Raw genomic sequence first — 17,521 nt, 5'->3', positions numbered from 1 at the left:
TTTTACCCCATTATTATACCACCTGACTATGCCCCTTATATACTCCGCCCGGCTTACATATGCCCTACATTATAAACGGAAACACCAGTAAGACTCCAAACAAAACTACTACCAAGCAAAATCTACGCTCCAAAAGCCAAATGGCATTTCCTCCCATCTGAACCCTACAGCGTCCCCAAACAGCAGTTTCCTTCCACATATATGGCACCGTCATACCCGGGAGAACCCTTTTAGCAATTTTTGGGGTGTGGGTCTCCAGTGGCATAAGCTGGGCACAACATATTTGCCACTGAATGGCATATCTAGGGAAAAATATAAATTTTTAATTTGCACCATCCACAGCGCATTCATTTATGGAAAAGACCTGTGGGGTGAAAATGCTCACTACACCCCTTAATAAATGCCTTGAGGGGTGCAGTTTCCATAATGGGGTCACTTCCCAGGGGTTTATTTTTATTATTTCACATCTGAGCCTCTGCAGTTGTGAACCAATACTTTGTAAATCGCCAAATTAGGCCTCAATTTTACATGGTACGCTTTCACTCCTGAGCCTGGTCGACTGTCCAGGCAAGAGATTAGGGAAACATGTAGGGTGTTTCTAAAACCAGGAAACCCAGCATAATAATTAAAGAGCTGTCTTGTTATGGTGGCACAAGCCGGGCACCACATATTGTCCACATATCTGTGAAAAAAATCCCATTTTCACTCTGCAACATCGAGTTCACACTAATTTCTACAAAACACCTGCAGGGTTAACATGCTCACTACACCCCTAGGTAAATGCATTAAGGGGTGTAGTTTCCAAAATTGGGTCACTTCTGGGGGTTTCCACTGTTTTGGGCCCACATCTGCACTCCAAATGGCGGTCCTTCCCTTCTGAGCCCTGCCGTGTGCCCAAACAGCAATTTATGACCACATATGGGGTATTGCCGTACTCGGTAGAAATTGCTTTACAAATGTTGGGTTCTTTTTTTTCCTTTATTTGTTGCAAAAATGAAAAAATTTGCGCTAAAGTTACATCTTATTGAAGAAAAAGGATTGTTTTTATTTTCACTGCCCAATTCTAATAAATTCTATGAAACATCTGTGGGGTCAAAATGCTCACTACGCCCCTAGATGAATTCCTCAAGAGGTATAGTTTCCTAAATGGTGTCACTTTTTGGGCGTTTTCATTGTTTTTTCCCCTCAGGGGCTTTGCAAATGTGACATGGCCGCCGCAAACCATTCCTGCTCAATGTGATCTCCAAAAGCCAAATAGCGCTCTTTCCCTTCTAAGCCAAGCCGTGTCTCCAAAAAGCCGTTTATTACCACATGTGGGGCATTGTTTTACTCGGGAGAAATTGCTTTACAAATTTTGTGGTGCTTTTTCTCCTTCAGTCCTTGTGGAAATGAGTAAAAATAAGCTAAACCTACATTTTCTTTGAAAAAATGTTGATTTTTATTTTCAGGGCCTACTTCCAATAATTTCTGCAAAAAACCTGTGGGGTCAAATCGCTCACTATACCCCTAGATAATTTCCTCAATGGGTGTAGTCTCCAAAATGGGGTCACTTGTGGGGGGTTTCCACTGTTTTGTCTCCTCAGGGACTTCGTAAATGTGACATGGCCTCCGCAAACCATTCCTGCTAAACTTGAGCTCCAAAAGCCAAATAGCGCTCTTTCCCTTCTCAGCCCTGCCGTGTCTCCAAACAACCGTTTATTACCACATGTGGGGTATTGTTTTACTCGGGAGAAATTGCTTTCCAAATTTTACGGTGCTTTTTCTCCTTTAGTCCTTGTGGAAATGAGAAAAAAAATCGCTAAACCTACATTTTCTTTGAAGAAATGTTGATTTTAATTTTCACGGCCTACTTCCAATAATTTCTGTAAAAAACCTGTGCGGTCAAAATGCTCACTGTACCCCTAGATAATTTCCTTGAGGTGTGTAGTTTCCCAGATGGGGTCACTTTTGGGGGATTTTGACTGTTTTGGCACCGCAAGAGCCCTTCAAACCTGACATGGTGCCTAAAATGTATTCTAACAAAAATAAGGCCCCAAAATCCACTAGGTGTTCCTTTGCTTCTGAGGCCGGTGCTTCAGTCCAGTAGCACGCTACGGCCACATGTGGGATATTTCCTAAAACTGCAGAAACTGGGCAACAAATATTGAGTTGCATTTCTCTGGTAAAACCTTCTGTGTTATAAAAAAAATTGTACTAAAAATGTATTTCTGCAAAAAAATATGAAATTTGTAAATTTCACCTCTACTTTGCTTTAATTCCTGTGACATGTGTAAAGGGTTAAGACATTTTCTAAATGCTGTTTTGAATACTTTGAGGGGTGAAGTTTTTAAAATGGGGTGACTTTTTGGGGGTTTCTAATATATAAGGCCCTCAAAGCCACTTCACAACTGAACTGGCCCCTGTAAAAATGGCCTTTTGAAATTTTCTTGAAAATGTGAGAAATTGCTGCTAAAGTTCTAAGCCTTGTAACGTCATAGAAAAATAAAAGGATGTTCAAAAAACGATGCCAATCTAAAGTAGACATATGGGGGATGTTAATTAGCAACAATTTTGTGTGGTATAACTGCATTTAAATTGAGAAAAATGCTAATTTTTGCAATTTTTCGCTAAATTTTGGTGTTTTTCACAATTAAATACTGAACATATCGAGCAAATTTTGCCAGTAACTTAAAGTCCAATGTGTCACGAGAAAACAATCTCAGAATCGCTTGGATAGGTGAAAGCATTCCGGAGTTATTACCACATAAAGTGACACATGTCAGATTTGAAAAATGAGGCTCGGTCAGGAAGGTCAAAAGTGGCTAAAGAGGGAAGGGGTTAAACTAAATCAAACAAACAAACACCTTTTATATAAGAAAAACTTCTCTGCTCCAATGGACATGGCACCTAGAAGATGTGTAATTATTGGGTACATTTCATTTGCACTTGGTGTCACGCTTTCCAGCAGGATTTGTACCTTGATCTGAGCTGATTGCCTGGAACATCTCCAGCTCACCAAAATATACACAGATTCCACATGTTTATCTGACAAATGTCGCAAACCAATTTTTCTTACTCTAATTTGTATTGCATGGGAAGGCCTCTCAAGGTCTGTTCTCTTCATGGGAGGCGGGTATGATAAGGTTGGCACCGGTCTGCCAGGACTGTTCTGTAGGCAAATCAAACAGCTCTAACAGAATTTAGCAGCAACAGCTGTAAAGCCTGGGACATACCAATTAGATCTTACCAAATCGATCCTTGCAGTCTTGGGGCATATGTGAGGTCATACATCATCAATGCAAAAGCTATCAAGAGTGCCTTGGGTGTTACCGGTTCACCTTCCCTTATCCGTCCACATTCTGTTAGAATCTGGTTCTCACGCCTTCCGCTCCCAGTTGGACTCTTCCTGTGGAGAACAAGCTTTTTCATTGTATAAACATTAATTGATCTTAATCAAATAATTAATTTGAAGAAAAACATTAACAAATAACATCTTTACATCAAACGTTCACATTGAGCAATAACTAGAAATGATACATGCAAACTCATTTTTCTTCTTTATATATATATATACACATATATATACACACACACACACACACACACACACACACACACACACACACACACAAACACTGCACAGAATTTTCCTTTCACAATAACAACGACAAAAAACAAATAACCAAAAATGTTTTCAAATGGGAATATTCCACTTCTGTGCCTTTTATCTGACGCATGACTCTAATAGTCCAATGCTAAGGCTGGTCCAGAACTTTACATGAAACTTAACTTCAGTATTTAATATTCCCACAACACTTCTTAAATACAATTATTAAACAAACTAACTTTGGAATAACATCTGGAGAACTGCTGATATCTTATTGTACAAACATCAGTTCAATACTTGGGATAACATTGTTCCCCTGTCACTTACACACAACGTCTGCAGTGGGGAAAATACAGGCCGGGCTTCAGGTCCCCCCTGAGAACAGGTCTACACACACGAGCACATTGTCATACACTTCTACCTCGGGTAGTTGTATGTTCTGCAGTCGCTGGGACGGGTAATCTGGCCGGGCTGCACTTTTCACAGGTACCTTTGCTGTTTTACCTATGTCATGCCATGCGCACATCATGCCGGCTGCTACAAACCTAGTGGTGGCATTATTGTATCCAGGGACAAGCCAATTTACTGATACCTGGCTGCACATACCCTTGTTGTCAGGTCTGTCTTCTCTTGCTCTCTCAATTGGCTTACCCGATGATCCAATAAAGTTCCTACTACCAATGGGCCCATAATTGTGGGCGATGCCAAAAGCGTACCTAGAGTCAGTGTAAATGTCGGCCGTCTTACCTTCTGCCAGGTTACAGCCTCAGCGAGCACCTCCAGCTCCGCTCCTTGAGATGAACAAGAAGGTGAGAGTGGTTTCTGGGTAATTTACCTTGTGCCTCGTATCCTGTTCTACACATACTGTATATGATGAAGTATGTCTACATTACAAATTTACATTGGAAACCCATGTCACATATAGATAGAACATTTCAAAAGGGTGGAGTTTTATTGTTCCACATTTATCTGATGATCCAGAACACTTGTAAATCCCACCCACCAGGTCCTGTAAATACCTGATTAATACAAAAACAAACAAAATATGTTACTGAAATCTGGCATAAAATAAACAATATTCAAACAATTTTTTTTTCGTTCACAAGATCCTTTAAATCTAAACACATAGCTCATTATGGAGATTATGATAATTTGCCGAATAAACTGATCTACAGAAAAAGAGAGGCTGGAGACACTTGGGCCTCATGCACACGAACGTGTTTTTTGCGTCCGCAATTCATACGCAAAAATGTGGATGGATTGTGGACCCATTCAACTCTATGTGCCCATACACACGACCATGGAAACAGGGCAACGATCGACGATGAACAAGCAAGCGCTTGTTTCTGGGTTGATCTGCTCGTTACGCGACCAATAAAATAGTCGCTTACACAGTTTACACAGGGAGATGTACTGCCGACATGATGGGAATGTATGAGTACGAGCGATCGTTACCGATCATTGCTCTTTGTGAAAGGAGCAAGCGAGCGCCGATCAACAAGCTGTCTCGTTGATCGGTGCTCTTTTTCACGGCCAATATCGGGCAGTGTAAAAGGACCTTTACTAGAGAATGCTTTGATCTGGCCGCCAGTCTACAAGAAAGTTGCTTCTGCAATAGATGGCATTTTCCTTCTGTAACGTGCTTTAGAATGTGATAATTCTTGATTTGGGTCAGGGGTGGACATAGACAGCAGAAGGACCATGTGCAAAAAAAAAAAAAGCCACGTACTGCCTGACTACTAACTGTTCATTGAGTTCCTCTCTCTTAGCTCTTAAGCAAATCCTTCAGTGGTGTGACAATTTCTCAGGTAGATTGCAAACTATCGTTAAGGCCCCATGCACACGGCCGTAGTTTGTATCCGTAATTCCGAACCCATTCATTTTTATTGGCCACGGACACCTTTATTTACGGATGTGTATCCGGGCTGTAGAAATGATCTGAATAATATAGAACATGTCCTATTCCTGTCTGCAATCGCGGCATGGGCTCGCCCATAGAAGTCTATGGGCGTGTGCAAAATTGCAAACGGCTCCGAATGTGCGCCCGTAATTGCGTAAGCGTTGCTATGCGACGGCGTTCCCCGCAAAAATGGCGCCTGAGCGATCATGTGACCTTTTCAAGGGGTTGGGACATGTTGGTGACTTCATTTGTAGCCTCCCTTTTTTTTTTGCGGATCCGTAAATATGTATGCACTACAGACCGTATTTGCGGACAGTGTGCCAGTTGTGCGGATGACTACGGATCCGTATTTGCAGACAATAAAAAACACTGCGGTCGTGTGCAATAGGCCTGAGTGTAAACTTAGACAAAGCGGTCGGAAGATGCGACAAATTTATCAAAGAGCACGCTGAAAGATACATTTTGTGCATTTAGCTAGACATGTTAGACACTTTCTTCCTTATACCTTGGTTGGCTTAGTTTACACCAGTTTACGGAATAGTTGTGGGGTTGGCGTAGGTCAACAACCCGAAAAGTAGGGTTTTCACACATATCTCGCTACTGCTCACATTACACACAGACAGCTCTGCTTCATGCACATCACACACAGTCAGCACTGCTACATACACATTACTCGTGCAGAGCCATACTGCATGCACGCACAATACACACACAGCCCTATACAGACAGTGACAGCATGACATCACACATAGTAACTACACAAGCACCACCCCCTCCACAGCCTCACTGATCATATGTCCCTGACATCATCAAAGGTCCTTCAGCCACTAGAATCTGTCATCCGCTGCTGTGTTTCTGTCCTCATACTGGAAAAAGGAGACCAAAGTGTTAATTTAAAGAACCTTTTATAAATATAACAATTTTCCTGATTTCCCAGTGGAGTTACGGGATTGTTGCTCGGTATGTTTTCTGGATTTGCTTTAATTTATGCATATTTCTCATGTATTTTCCATAGCGGTGTCTGAGTATATGTTCATCTGTATTTTTAGTGCATTGTGGCAGCCCCAGTAAAACAGCCCCATTTGCTAAAATCTGTTTTGGGACACGTTACTGTTCCCCTTGCTTTTTCCTTGTTCATGAATGGAATGCCAGAATTACAGTGATGACTGACACTTACAAAGGTACAGCAGTAGAGATCGGGATCAGCTAACTCTGCAGATTTTTATGCCATTCAGGTGGAAAGCTGGGTGGCAGTCCCTATGTGTAGTGGAATGATGTCCATTATCGATTGTACCTCCACCTTATGCCTCATGCACATGACCGTTGTGCCACTCTGGCCGTTTTTTATGGCACCTGATAGTCTTCATGGACCCATTCACTTTAGCGAGTGAATCGGGTAAGTAAAAAATGGTCCGGGTCTCCGATCCGAGGAAAGGTAGAACATGTCCTATCTGTCCTCGGATCACTGACGGGAATCGGACGGGGCACACGGTCGGGCACATGAGGCGTAATGCAGTATCCCCGACAATCCACCAGTAACTCTATAGTCAAGACTGGTGACATTATTTACCAGGCAGGGCGACACAGTAATCTTTGTTCATGTAAGGGCCTGTTCACATCAGCGTTCGGGGTGCATTTATCTGTTCCGTTCAACCTTTCCGTCAGAGGAACAGAAGAACGGAAACTATCGCTTTCGTTTGCATTACCATTTAATTCAATGGTAATGCTTCCAATTCAGTTTGTTTTCCTACTGTAAAAGGTGCCGTTTTTTTTCACGGAAACAATAGCGTAGTCGACTACGCTGTTGTTTACGTGAAAAATACAGAATAGTATCTAACATGTCTAGCAAGAGTTGCCAAATACAGTGGAGGAAATAAGTATTTGATCCCTTGCTGATTTTGTAAGTTTGCCCACTGTCAAAGACATGAACAGTCTAGAATTTATAGGCTAGGTTAATTTTACCAGTGAGAGATAGATTATATATATAAAAAAAAAAAAAAGAAAATCACATAGTCAAAATGATATATATTTATTTGCATTGTGCACAGAGAAATAAGTATTTGATCCCCTAGCAACCATCAAGAGTTCAGCCTCCTCCAGACCAGTTACACGCTCCAAATCAACTTGGTGCCTGCATTAAAGACAGCTGTCTTACATGGTCACCTGTATAAAAGACTCCTGTCCACAGACTCAATTAATCAGTCTGACTCTAACCTCTACAATATGGGCAAGACCAAAGAGCTTTCTAAGGATGTCAGGGACAAGATCATAGAACTGCACAAGGCTGGAATGGGCTACAAAACCATAAGTAAGACGCTGGGTGAGAAGGAGACAACTGTTGGTGCAATAGTAAGAAAATGGAAGACATACAAAATGACTGTCAATCGACATCGATCTGGGGCTCCATGCAAAATCTCACCTCGTGGGGTATCCTTGATCCTGAGGAAGGTGAGAGCTCAGCCGAAAACTACACGGGGGGAACTTGTAAATGATCTCAAGGCAGCTGGGACCACAGTCACCAAGAAAACCATTGGTAACACATTACGCCGTAATGGATTAAAATCCTGCAGTCCCCACAAGGTCCCCCTGCTCAAGAAGGCACATGTACAGGCCCGTCTGAAGTTTGCAAATTAACATCTGGATGATTCTGAGAGTGATTGGGAGAAGGTGCTGTGGTCAGATGAGACTAAAATTGAGCTCTTTGGCATTAACTCAACTCGCCGTGTTTGGAGGAAGAGAAATGCTGCCTATTACCCAAAGAACACCGTCCCCACTGTCAAGCATGGAGGTGGAAACATTATGTTTTGGGGGTGTTTCTCTGCTAAGGGCACAGGACTACTTCACCGCATCAATGGGAGAATGGATGGAGCCATGTACCGTCAAATCCTAAGTGACAACCTCCTTCCCTCCACCAGGACATTAAAAATGGCTCGTGGCTGGGTCTTCCAGCACGACAATGACCCGAAACATACAGCCAAGGCAACAAAGGAGTGGCTCAAAAACAAGCACATTAAGGTCATGGAGTGGCCTAGCCAGTCTCCAGACCTTAATCCCATCGAAAACTTATGGAGGGAGCTGAAGATCCGAGTTGCCAAGCGACAGCTTTGAAATCTTAATGATTTACAGATGATCTGCAAAGAGGAGTGGGCCAAAATTCCATCTAACATGTGTGCAAACCTCATCATCAACTACTAAAAACGTCTGACTGCTGTGCTTGCCAAAAAGGGTTTTGCCACCAAGTATTAAGTCTAGTTTGCCAAAGGGATCAAATACTTATTTCTCTGTGCACAATGCAAATAAATATATATAATTGTGACAATGTGATTTTCAGTTTTTTTTTAAATATAATCTATCTCTCACTGGTAAAATTAACCTAGCCTAAAAATTCTAGACTGTTCATGTCTTTGACAGTGGGCAAACGTACAAAATCAGCAAGGGATCAAATACTTATTTCCTTCACTGTATATCATACCTTGTGCGCCATTGTGATAAATTTGATGATGTTTCTGCCTCCCTGGTCTAGTTTTTTCCTGTCTGTACATGGCAGCCGTCAAGGGGAAGTTTGGAGCATGCTCCCGGGCTGAGCGCGCTCAATACTCAGCAGGTGTTGGCTGTATAATACAGGCGACACCTCACTGCAACAGTCGGACTCAAAGATCACTTTGATTCCGCCGTTTCTCCACTTAAATGCCGCGGTAATCTCTGATCCTGGCCATTAGTGGGTCAACGGGTTAACTAGTAAAACCCGACAAATTATTAGCTCACTGAGAGAGCAGGTTACAGCTGCTGTCCATAGTTGTCTATGTAGGGGGGAGAAGGGAGTAGGATCGACTCTTCTCTCTGTGTGCAGTGTATGGGAGACATCATAGCAGTTAGTCTATTCCCCCTCTGGAGCTGTCCAGGCAAAACTGACAATTAAAAATGGAGCCTGCAGAAAGGAAAACTGCTGAAAAATACAGATACAGTACAAGTCATATAATGACCAGAAATACGGTTAGGGTATGTTCACATGCAGTGACCAAAAACATCTGAAAATACAGAGCTGTTATCAGGCAAAAACAGCTCCTGATTTTCAGACGTTTTTGAAGCAACTCGCGTTTTTCGCTGTGGCAGGGGAGACAGGCTGAAGCTGCATCGCTTAGGATACACAGACTCTGCAGTGTTAGGGACAGAAGTTCTATGTCACTGATCTATCACTTGCTGTACTTAGATAGGACTTGGAGCAGAGCAAGTACAGTGTCATGAGACTTAGCCCCCTCTGCAAAGCAGGATGCATCATAGGAAATGTAGGCTTCAATAGGGGAACCATATCAGAGGGGAAGGAACCAAGATGGCAGACCATACATAAAAGGCACATCAACTACAACAGGTATACACAAGAGCCTTTAGAGTATTTTTTATTACTAATAGCAGCCTATGCTGCACTATATAGGCAAGAGGTGGTTGAGCATGAATGTGTCTATTTCCATTGTACTATATGGGAGAAACTCCCATAAACTACAGTGGAGAGAACCATGCTTTTCACGATCTGTGGGTTTGTGGACCCACTGGGCCCTTCCGCCATAGTGGGATAGCAGCTGGCCAAACAGGGTACCACAACAAAGTATTTAGTCCGAGAACAAGGGTACCTGTGGTAGTTCAGACAGTAGTAATGGCTAGGCTCAGATGGGACCTTGGCAGCAGACACCAGGTACGGTGTAACACAGCAGGCGTGGAGGCGCACGACTCCAACTCTTCAAGGACACGAAACCAGGTATAGCACGGGATACAGGTAGCAGGGCACAGGAACACTGGGAACGCGAAAACACTAAGGCACCATCTGCAAGACTAACACGGGTGAACACAACAACGCTCAGGCAATGAGTGAAAGGGCAGAGCCCTTTTTATAGTCCAGGGGGGTTATGGGTTAATTACAGATTTCTGACATGTACGTGTACTGGCCCTTTAAGGCCGGGCGCGAGCGTTCGCGCGCACCCTATGGGAGCCAGTACAGTGATGCGGAAGTGAGTGCCGATGTCTCTCAGGAGGGAGATGCCGCCCAGCACTCACTCGTCCATGGCCGTCGGGGGGTAAGTTAGAACGAAGGTCCGCGGCTGTGGACGTTACAATGCTTATGCGCAGTCTTCCTCACTGTATCTTGAATCTTCCTCACTGCAGTGCCGAATGGATAAGCAGGGGATCCTCATACTCTCAATAAGTTGAAGTCGTAGAGGTAGAACCCCACCTATCAGACATTTATTGTATATACTATCCATATTTTTCGAAGGGAATACCCCTTCAAGTTGTATTGTGGCCCTTGTAAGTGGTACAATCTGACAATGTGGCTCTCAGACCAAGAAACGTTGTGCAATACTGTATTAGAACCACAAGGGGACTTGAACATGCGATTGTTTGTTTACTTACATAATACAACTGTACTACTTATGTATTATGTATCATGTATTATGCCTATTAGGCCTCGCCTCTGGTAGGACCTAATAGGCTCACGTCCATGGCAGATATGGGGGACTTTGTATGCTAAAGCTGACACCGCTGATGGCCATGCAAGCGGCGTACACTTATGGCGCTGTGCGGGAAGTACCAGCTACCAGTCGTTAATGTACAGCGCCGTACAGACCAGTTGTCAAGTTGCTTCGTTTTTCATTTTAGATGGATTGGGACAATTTAGAAAAATTGGTTGCGAAGGTGAACATAACCTTTAATAGTCGTATTTACTACTGACTTGCTATCAATGTTCTTTAATTTTTTTTTAGTCGTTAATCTACTGATATAGATCTTGAAAAATAAAGTCAAGACGTACAAAGTAGATTCCTCTGATGTTAATCGGACAATGGACATAAATAAGGACAAGATTGCTGGGAGAATATTAAATCTAACCCTTGAGGTCATCTATCTACTGACTGGAGAGGTGAGATATCTGGGAATTATGTGGCATGACAATACTCAGTTCTGAATAAACCGGGACATTACATGCATCTTTAGTACGGTCCGTTATCACAAGGAGATATTCTGCCCGTTAATACAAGCGCCGATTCACAATACAGCATGTCGATTGGCGCTTGTTTGCTCAACTGGAATGAAGAAATGATTGCCAGGGAGATGTGCTGCCAGCTAGCAACCATTTTTCTGGCCGCTTAAAAGGTCTGATTAGTCGTCGAACGAGCGTATGCTCGTTCATTGGCTGATCGCTGCCCTGTTTACACATGGCAATGATCGTTGGCAAGTGTTCGTCTGAATGCTCATTCACCCGATCACTGGCCCATGTAAAGGAGTCTTTAGCCTCTGTTCGAAAATCTCCCGTTCTATCTACTGAACGTAATACCCGACTTATGCTGCCAAATGCCATACAGTTCCAGACCTCATCCTAAGGAAAAAAATAACGAAAACATTTTTTTTGTGGGGTGGTCAACCGTATAGGTTAAGCACAACCTACCTACTCCTGCCTGCCAAAAGAACACGTTCAATGTGGCGGGAGTATTTTACGGCACGTGTGCTGAACGTTCATACCACACATGGTGCAAACATAGCCTTAGTAAAACGTTTTTTTGAGAGAGTTGAAAAATAAGGTTAGGTTAGCCTAAGTGGTGACTCCACCATGATATTTATTAGTGTTTTTAATTCGTAGGGTTATATTTTCACAAAGAAGACATGTGATAACCATGAGATTTGTGGTAATAGCTCAGGAAGATGGACCAGGACTCAAAGCCCCATCGGAGCGCCTCCTCCTCACTCGGTGACACAGGAGAAAAACAACGAGCAGAATATCTTACAACTCACCAACAAGATTGTACATCTCCTAACTGGAGAGGTGAGGACTAATGGGATTGCGGGGACATTATAATAGAAGACTACGGAAGGTGTCTGGATTGTATCATTGTGTGGGTCACGTTCCTATTCACATAGGTTTGGGAGTATTTAGAAGGACACAAGGATCTGTACAAGGACGTCATGACGGAGAACCACCGGCCCCTCACATCACCGGGTAAGAAAAGACTTCCATTCACTGTAAGGAGAGCACAATTTTGAGGGTCACCTACCAACCCCCATCATCTGCCCATAACACAAAGATAATCCGTCACCTTGTGTTATTCTTTCTTACAGGTGGATCCAGTTGGAGAAATCCACAAGTAAGATGTCCCAGTCCTCCTTATTCCAAGAACTGCCCAAAGGAAGATCATCGTATCCTACAAGACTGTCAGGTATTATGGAATGGAGTCCTTACCACAGGAGTGGAGCGCCTTGAAAAATTCTCCTTTTATATCAATTCGACTTTGAGCTACTTTAGCGTATTGTCTTTCGATCAATTAGGATGAAGATATGATTGATATTAAAGTTGAAGTACTAGAGGAAGAAGAAGAGACGTATGAGAGGAGAGACGAGCAGTACAGGGAAGAAACACCTACAGATATCGGCCCTGGTGAGTAATAATGTATAAACACATGGATGTCCCAGCTCCAGGGGCCTTCAGTCTCACCATCCTTATACACCATGACTAATATTGCAACTGTAGTTACAGCTTTCTATATACGCTTGTACTGGGCCATCATTTTGGGACCACAGAGCAGCTTCAATTGATGTTGGAGGTATAGTGAAGCCATCCAGAGGTCCCACACTAATGGCTCAGTATAAGGCCCCATGCACACGACCGTGTTCGGTCCGTGATATACGGTCCGCATGTCGGCTGCATGTCCCGGACCGAACACAGTGCAGGGAGTCGGGCTCCTAGCATCACACTTATCTATGACGATAGGGGTCACTGCCTGTCCGCGGAACTACTGTCCCGTACTGTAATCATGTTTTAGTGTGTGACAGTAGTTACGTGGATAGGCAGTGACACCTAGCGTCATAGATAAGTATGATGCTAGGAGCCCGGCTCCCTGTACTTTGTACGGTCCGGGACAAGCGGCCGACATGCGGACCGTATATCACGGACCGAACACGGTCGTGTGCATCAGGCCTAAGAGTAATAAGTGGTGCGCACATAGTGTACCCCCCACCCCATTCCACAGCATTATGCTAGAATTTGCGGCAGGCCTGCCTGCTCCAAAATGGGGGAGCCGGCTGAGGAGGAGAGGATGGGCCAAGAGGACGCAGGGTATGACTACACAGGTCATTTCATGTATAGGGCGAGGCGGGAGCAATAGGGCCTAGACATGTAAGACACTTTGCACTTTACATCAGTATATTGTGCACATGTTGTTAATAAATTTGGCGCATTTTATTACTGCTCTTAGCCACCCCGTTTTAAAAAAGTTTTTAAAACGCAGAATATGGTGCACGGCGTGCCTGCCACTTTTTTGATTAGATGAATTCTGGCACTTTTTGCTTAGTAATTCTTCCCCATTGTCTGGTCAGTACACGGTCTAGTGTAAATGCTGCCGCCGGTCAGTCCACAGTCTAGTGTAAATGCTGCCGCCGGTCAGTCCACAGTCTAGTGTAAATGCTGCCGCCGGTCAGTCCACGGTCTAGTGTAAATGCTGCCGCCGGTCAGTCCACGGTCTAGTGTAAATGCTGCCGCCGGTCAGTCCACGGTCTAGTGTAAATGCTGCCGCCGGTCAGTCCACGGTCTAGTGTAAATGCTGCCGCCGGTCAGTCCACGGTCTAGTGTAAATGCTGGCGCCGGTCAGTCCACGGTCTAGTGTAAATGCTGCCGCCGGTCAGTCCACGGTCCAGTGTAAATGCTGCCGCCGGTCAGTCCACGGTCTAGTGTAAATGCTGCCGCCGGTCAGTCCACGGTCTAGTGTAAATGCTGCCGCCGGTCAGTCCACGGTCTAGTGTAAATGCTGCCGCCGGTCAGTCCACGGTCTACTGTAAAAGCTGCCGCCGGTCAGTCCACGGTCTAGTGTAAATGCTGCCGCCGGTCAGTCCGCGGTCTAGTGTAAATGCTGCCGCCGGTCAGTTCACGGTCTAGTGTAAATGCTGCCGCCGGTCAGTCCACGGTCTAGTGTAAATGCTGCCGCCGGTCAGTCCACGGTCTAGTGTACATGCTGCCGCCGGTCAGTCCACTGTCTAGTGTAAATGCTGCCGCCGGTCAGTCCACAGTCTAGTGTAAATGCTGTCGCCGGTCAGTCAACAGTCTAGTGTAAATGCTGCCGCCGGTCAGTCCACAGTCTAGTGTAAATGCTGTCGCCGGTCAGTCAACAGTCTAGTGTAAATGCTGCCGCCGGTCAGTCAACAGTCTAGTGTAAATGCTGCCGCCGGTCAGTCCACAGTCTAGTGTAAATGCTGCCGCCGGTCAGTCCACAGTCTAGTGTAAATGCTGCCTCCGGTCAGTCCACAGTCTAGTGTAAATGCTGCCGCCGGTCAGTCCACAGTCTAGTGTAAATGCTGCCGCCGGTCAGTCCACGGTCTAGTGTAAATGCTGCCGCCGGTCAGTCCACGGTCTAGTGTAAATGCTGCCGCCGGTCAGTCCATGGTCTAGTGTAAATGCTGCCGCCGGTCAGTCCACGGTCTAGTGTAAATGCTGCCTCCGGCCAGTCCACGGTCTAGTGTAAATGCTGCCGCTGGTCAGTCCACAGTCTAGTGTAAATGCTGCCACCGGTCAGTCCACAGTCTAGTGTAAATGCTGCCTCCGGTCAGTCCACAGTCTAGTGTAAATGTTGCTGCCAGTCAGTCCACAGTCTAGTGTAAATGCTGCCGCCGGCGGGTATGCTCATGGGTGTGGGTACAACTATGTGGCATAACTTTTTTTTTTTTTTTATAGGTCAAAAACTTGATGGAATGCTCTATTTCTAGTTCTAAACTGGACACTATGTATTCTACGATGAGGAATGCATATACAGTATATTTATGTCCAGGCATTCTGATGTTTGTTGCTACAATGGCAATTTTATTTATTTTTTTACATCAAGTAAGGCAATGTACACAATGTGTCAGAGGCTGTTAGGGGCCTCCGTCACAGATCCGGCAGGGTTTACTGGAGACAATAGCGCAGTATGCTGTGCTATTGTATCTGGTAAAATCACGGACAACCCGAGTGAACCTTTTAAAGTCAATGGGTTCCGATGGAAACCGACGGTGTCCGTTGTGCAACGGAACCGTTGGTTCCATTATTCCCTTGTTCTGCTGCTCGGATGGAGCAGAACGATGAAACAGCACAACGCAGGTGTGAACAGAGCCTTATCCTGAAAATCTGCACTTCAGCATCATGTGGGTTCTGGAGATGCCTGAATAACTGACTTTTATATCGTATATATTGCTGTACCTCTCAGAATTATTTTTTTCTTTCTGCTTTTAAACTTGTTCTTATTGCAAACATTGATATTTTGTAGGAGACGTACAGAATACCAGGGTTGGTATTGAAGAAGGTCCCATTTCATCTACTATTTGTAACATTGCAGAAGATTCTGTGGTTGAGGAACATCAGGTTCTTTGTGGAACAGGTGTACTATGTGACATCACTCTCCACGGGAGAAGTTTTGATGCACAGTGCACATCTCATACGTGTAGTGACTTCTTTCCCTGTTTCGACTGTTTTACAAAAAATTCAAGTCTAATTCCACAAGATACTGTTGACATAGGAAAAAATCAATTTTTTTGCTCTGCCTGTGGAAAATGTTTTACCAAGAAATCAAATCTGGTTCGTCATCAGATTATTCATACGGGCGAAAAGCCGTTCCCTTGTCCTCAATGTGGGAAGAGCTTCAAGACAAAGAGTGATCTGGTCAAGCATGAAAAAACGCACACGGGAGAGAGACCTTTTTCATGCCTTGAATGTGGGAAACGTTTCTCAGGAAAATCGAACCTTTTTTATCATCAGCTTATCCACACAGGGGAGAAGCCATATCCATGCTCTGAGTGCAGCAAGTGCTTTACACGTAAACAGCAGCTTCTTGTTCACCAGAGGACACACACGGGGGAGAAACCATTCCAATGTTTGGAATGCGGCAGAAGTTTTAGTAACAAGTGTGATCTTGTTTTCCATGAGAAGACTCACACTGGAGAAAGACCGTTTTCATGTTCGAAATGTGGGAAAAGTTTCATTCGGAAGTTCCGTCTTGTTCATCACCAGAAAACTTGTGGACATGAAGAGACCTAAGTATGGAATTGGGGAACACACCAAATTAAAAATCAACAAAAGCCTCGAAGGCAAAGCCAAGTGGTTATCCAATAAAGACAACCCCTGTCCATGGACGTCCTCGAAGGGCAGCCGCTCTGTAAGAATGTCTGTCATGTAATACTACAGGGTTCTTACGAGCCCGGGGCTTCCGCCAGCTGTGGTACCGGGAGCTGATCGCCTTGGTGGCTCTTACTTGAAAGGGGTTACTTTTAAAATTCTGTACTTTTCTTGCTGATTATGGAAAACTCTAAAGTATATAAAAACAAAGTTCATTGTATTCAGGGTGAAGGTCAAGCTTAAAGGTTTTGTTTTGAGATTTTCTTATTGATGACCTATCCTTTTAGGTCAAAGTACAATTCTTTCCTTTATATTTCCTCTTCCTTTTGAATTCACTCCCGGCTCAAGAAACGACATCAAAAACTGCACCAAAAACCGCATGTGTGATTACAGACTAAGATGGACGTTAGTATATAAATTGATTGTTGTATTAAGACACATTATAATATATTTATTGCTTGTACTGCTGTGTATTTGTACCACTACTTGTTATTTGACACTGTCGTAGGAACTTGGTTAGATCTGATCTTGAAATAAGGGGTAGGCTGAACAAGATTTGGGCCAGATATTTTACATAAAGAATACCACTAAACCAGGAGCTGGTTCCTTTCATTTTCCAGGATAATATGTCCTAGATATTACTATTATATATATTTATATTTAAGAAACATCCAACGCTGGATCGGCGTTGGCAACTTCCTCTTCAATTTTTTTCTGGACAACTGAACCAAAGATCACAGACAGCTCAACATTTTTACAGACTTTTTTAGAGACCATGCCCTCAACTTAATGCCCTTAACTCACAAAAAAAAAAATAGAGGTTGTCCAGTAGATTAAAAAAAAGGATCTAGCAGTAGAATGTGAATAAACCGCACAATTGTTACCGGTTACAGCCCAGCTGATCCAGCGCCAATACTTC

At 43.9% G+C, this 17,521-nt stretch overlaps 1 protein-coding gene across 2 annotated transcripts; it reads left to right on the top strand.

Annotated features, from left to right (window-relative positions):
* Positions 1–6,312: 6,312 nt before the first annotated feature.
* Positions 6,313–17,198, top strand: LOC142663731 (uncharacterized). 2 transcript variants are annotated; one of them, XM_075842544.1, is made up of 7 exons: positions 6,313–6,446; positions 11,240–11,394; positions 12,112–12,294; positions 12,390–12,468; positions 12,588–12,685; positions 12,795–12,903; positions 15,758–17,198. In XM_075842544.1, the coding sequence occupies exons 2-7, from the start codon at positions 11,317–11,319 to the stop codon at positions 16,522–16,524; spliced, it is 1,314 nt and encodes a 437-aa protein (XP_075698659.1). In that variant the 5' UTR covers positions 6,313–6,446; positions 11,240–11,316; the 3' UTR covers positions 16,525–17,198. The 2 variants fall into 2 exon arrangements, with proteins under 2 accessions (XP_075698659.1, XP_075698660.1); XM_075842545.1 differs by lacking the exon at positions 6,313–6,446 and having other exon boundaries at positions 11,023–11,394.
* The last annotated feature ends 323 nt before the right edge of the window (positions 17,199–17,521 follow it).

This window comes from Rhinoderma darwinii, chromosome 11, assembly GCF_050947455.1.
Source record: "Rhinoderma darwinii isolate aRhiDar2 chromosome 11, aRhiDar2.hap1, whole genome shotgun sequence".
Lineage (NCBI taxonomy): Eukaryota > Metazoa > Chordata > Amphibia > Anura > Rhinodermatidae > Rhinoderma > Rhinoderma darwinii.
This window is presented reverse-complemented; position numbering and strand designations above follow the sequence as displayed.

Bases quoted from the DNA above. Each gene is read 5' to 3' on its own strand.
- LOC142663731 (XM_075842544.1), top strand. From the start codon at position 11,317: ATGGACATAAATAAGGACAAGATTGCTGGGAGAATATTAAATCTAACC. The intron at 12,469-12,587 runs GTAAGAAAAGAC...TCTTTCTTACAG, and splicing joins CCGGCCCCTCACATCACCGG to GTGGATCCAGTTGGAGAAAT. The intron at 12,686-12,794 runs GTATTATGGAAT...TCGATCAATTAG, and splicing joins GTATCCTACAAGACTGTCAG to GATGAAGATATGATTGATAT.